We start from the raw sequence: 2,689 nt of genomic DNA, 5'->3' as shown, positions 1-2,689 counted from the left end.
CTGCTCCTTCTGGCACCCCTTTGACTTACTCCTCCTCCTCTGATCCCCCACCAGTGTCCCCCAGCCCAGGCGTTGCCCTCCCCTCTGCCCCCCGCGACCTGGTCCCTGTCCTAGTGTCCAGCCGCTTCGTCCGCCTCAGCTGGCGCCCCCCGGAGGAGACGGGAGGCGGCGTGCAGACCTACGGCGTTTACTACTCCCAGGATGGAGTGGAGAGGTAAGACTCGGCTTTTATTCTCCGCATTTCTTCCTCCAACATCTGGGTCAGCTGTTGGTTCTTCTCTTCCTCAGATCGTTTCAGAGTTTCTCTTTTTTTACTTTCACCAACAAAAAAACATAAGCGTCAGCTCCCTGCAGATCCAGCCGTTTATCCTTCTTTTGCTTGTGGAGCCGTTCCTTCTAAGCACTAAATGGAGAGAGTTAATTTAAACAAATAAACTACTGAGATTGACCTGATTTAAGTTTTATCTCTGCACAAAGAGACCAGAAAACTTGGAGTTTTTCAATGCAAACATTGCCAAAAAAACCCCGTCTCTCGTGTTATCATTTATTTTTATTTATTACTGTTTTAACCTCTTTGTGACTGTTAATGGTTAAGGTGCTTCTGGTGTGACCCTCGGCTCAGATTGACCCCTCAGAGCCTTAAAGTAGAAATAAAACGACTAGAAACTGAAGAAAGTTCATTTTTTACTAAAATAAAGAGTGAATGCTGAAGCTGAAGGACTATAAGGAGTAAAAACCAGCTGAAAGGGGATATTTCAGTGGATGAATACAAGGAGACTTCCTGTGAATGTTTCCTCAGGTGACGCCTCGGCTCAGACACTAACCCAATTATTAAACCGACCAATCAGTGATCAGCAACTCCAACCTGTCGGCTCCTTCTTCCAGGGTTTCCACATCCAGCTCCTCATCTCGCCTGCAGAGACTCAGCTCTGGAAAAAAAAAGATTAGTTGAAGTTTTGTCTTAAAGCTACACGATAAAGAGGTTCTGTCAGTTCTAATGATGTACAGAAGGAACCCGGGCAGAGGTTCTGTCACTTCCAATGACTCTGAGAAGAATACAGAGATGGGTTTTGTCAGCACTAATAACTTTCAGAAAATGAAAGTGGAGGTAGACTGAGAGGGGAAACAAAGGGAGAAGGACAGATGGAGGTTTTTCTGCTTCTTAAAGACTTCCTGGAATCTGTTGACAGTAAAATAGACACTTCAGCAGAAGAATTAGGCCTTCAGGAAGACATGTTTTACTGTCACTGGCTCATTATATGTCTTACGTATCAAACTGTGACATTAAAAATGTCAGCGTACACATAATTACCATCATCTCGCTGCTATTATACCCATTTCTCTCCTTTTTCCTCACATTCAGCTGCAGTTGGTTGTGCTATAAGAATAAGATTCTGTCAAACCCGAAAAGTTGGGTCAGCAGCTGATTTCAAACCGTTTAGTTTTTAATGGGAGCGTTGGTTCGACTCACCGTCTGACAGGAAACACCGATGACCCGATCTCCGCCATCGCCTCGTCCACCCGCTGCACAGACATCAGGTTTAATGAAAACATGATTAAAGTGTTCAGACTGCAGGGACTTATCGGAGCTTTGTCTCGGACGCCGAGTCGTCGTTTATTAAACACGTTTTTTGTGTTTTCAGTCCAATTATTTCCATTTTTAACGGCTCGTATTTCCAAACCATCAGAAGTCTGCTAACTTTTATATTTAACTTCATTTACAGATATATTTCCCCGTAGAAATAAACTCAGATAAAAAATCCTTTCTGCTTCAGTGGACAGGCTCTAAATGCTAACTGATGGTTAGCTTTTAGCTACTGTTTTCCTAATTTTAGCTCTTTTACAAAATGAAGATCTTTAACTGATGTTTGCTGTAAAATAAATGTTTATTAAACGACATAAAACCTGTTTACAGAAGAGTTTTTGTTTTCTCTGTATTCTCTGGACGTCTCAGTTTTCAGAGAACGATAAATTAAAATAATCTGACAGGTTACAGATGAAAATTGCGGACTCGGTCCTCGCCCTCAGGAAACCATCCTGGGCTTGGCGTTTCCGTGGAAACGGGCCGATCTGTTTCCGCTCGGCTGTGATCGGGTCATTAGTTTAAAACTGGGAGGTTGAAGAGGCGCCGTTATCCCTGGATTAGCCGCGGACTCGGAGGGATTACACAGATTACAGCGCCGATTAACTCCGCTGTCACAAAGGCTCCTAAACGCTGTGTTTTCCCGTTCCAGGGAGCGGTCCGTGAACGTGTCGGAGCCGGAGACGTTGGAGCTGACGGTTTCCAACCTGAAGCCCGAGGAGACGTACAGCTTCAGGGTGGTGGCGTACAACGACATGGGGCCGGGGGAGAGCTCCGCCCCCCTGAAGATCAGCACCAAACCGGACCGTGAGTTCTGTCTGAACCCTTCCAGCCGCTTTTGATCTCCAGTCATGGGTTTGATGACTTTTAGTGTTTCAGATAATTCTGTTCTTCTAAAGACACCAGGAGCAGCCCGGACTTCCTGTCAGATACGTCTGTATGGAGTTAAATGTTGGTTTAAATTTATCTTTATAAGCAACAAAGTTGACTGAGTTGATTAAAACCAAACAGTAAATTAAATAAGCTAAACTAAAACAAGGAAGCAGGACAACATGAGACCTGATGGGACTCGGACTTCAGTTAAAAGCTGAGCTGAGACAAACAGAA

At 44.5% G+C, this 2,689-nt stretch overlaps 1 protein-coding gene across 2 annotated transcripts in view; it reads left to right on the top strand.

The window, feature by feature from the left end:
* Window positions 1-2,689, top strand: part of dcc (DCC netrin 1 receptor) — a 167,240-nt gene that overhangs the window by 62,114 nt on the left and 102,437 nt on the right. For both annotated transcript variants that reach the window (XM_037979443.1, XM_037979442.1), the window contains exons 8-9: window positions 55-214; window positions 2,235-2,389. In XM_037979443.1, coding sequence (XP_037835371.1) covers window positions 55-214; window positions 2,235-2,389 — 315 coding nt within the window. The remainder of the gene's footprint in view (window positions 1-54; window positions 215-2,234; window positions 2,390-2,689) is intronic.

The sequence above is a fragment of the Kryptolebias marmoratus genome, linkage group LG14 (assembly GCF_001649575.2).
Source record: "Kryptolebias marmoratus isolate JLee-2015 linkage group LG14, ASM164957v2, whole genome shotgun sequence".
In the NCBI taxonomy this organism is placed as follows: Eukaryota; Metazoa; Chordata; class Actinopteri; order Cyprinodontiformes; family Rivulidae; genus Kryptolebias; species Kryptolebias marmoratus.
This window is presented reverse-complemented; position numbering and strand designations above follow the sequence as displayed.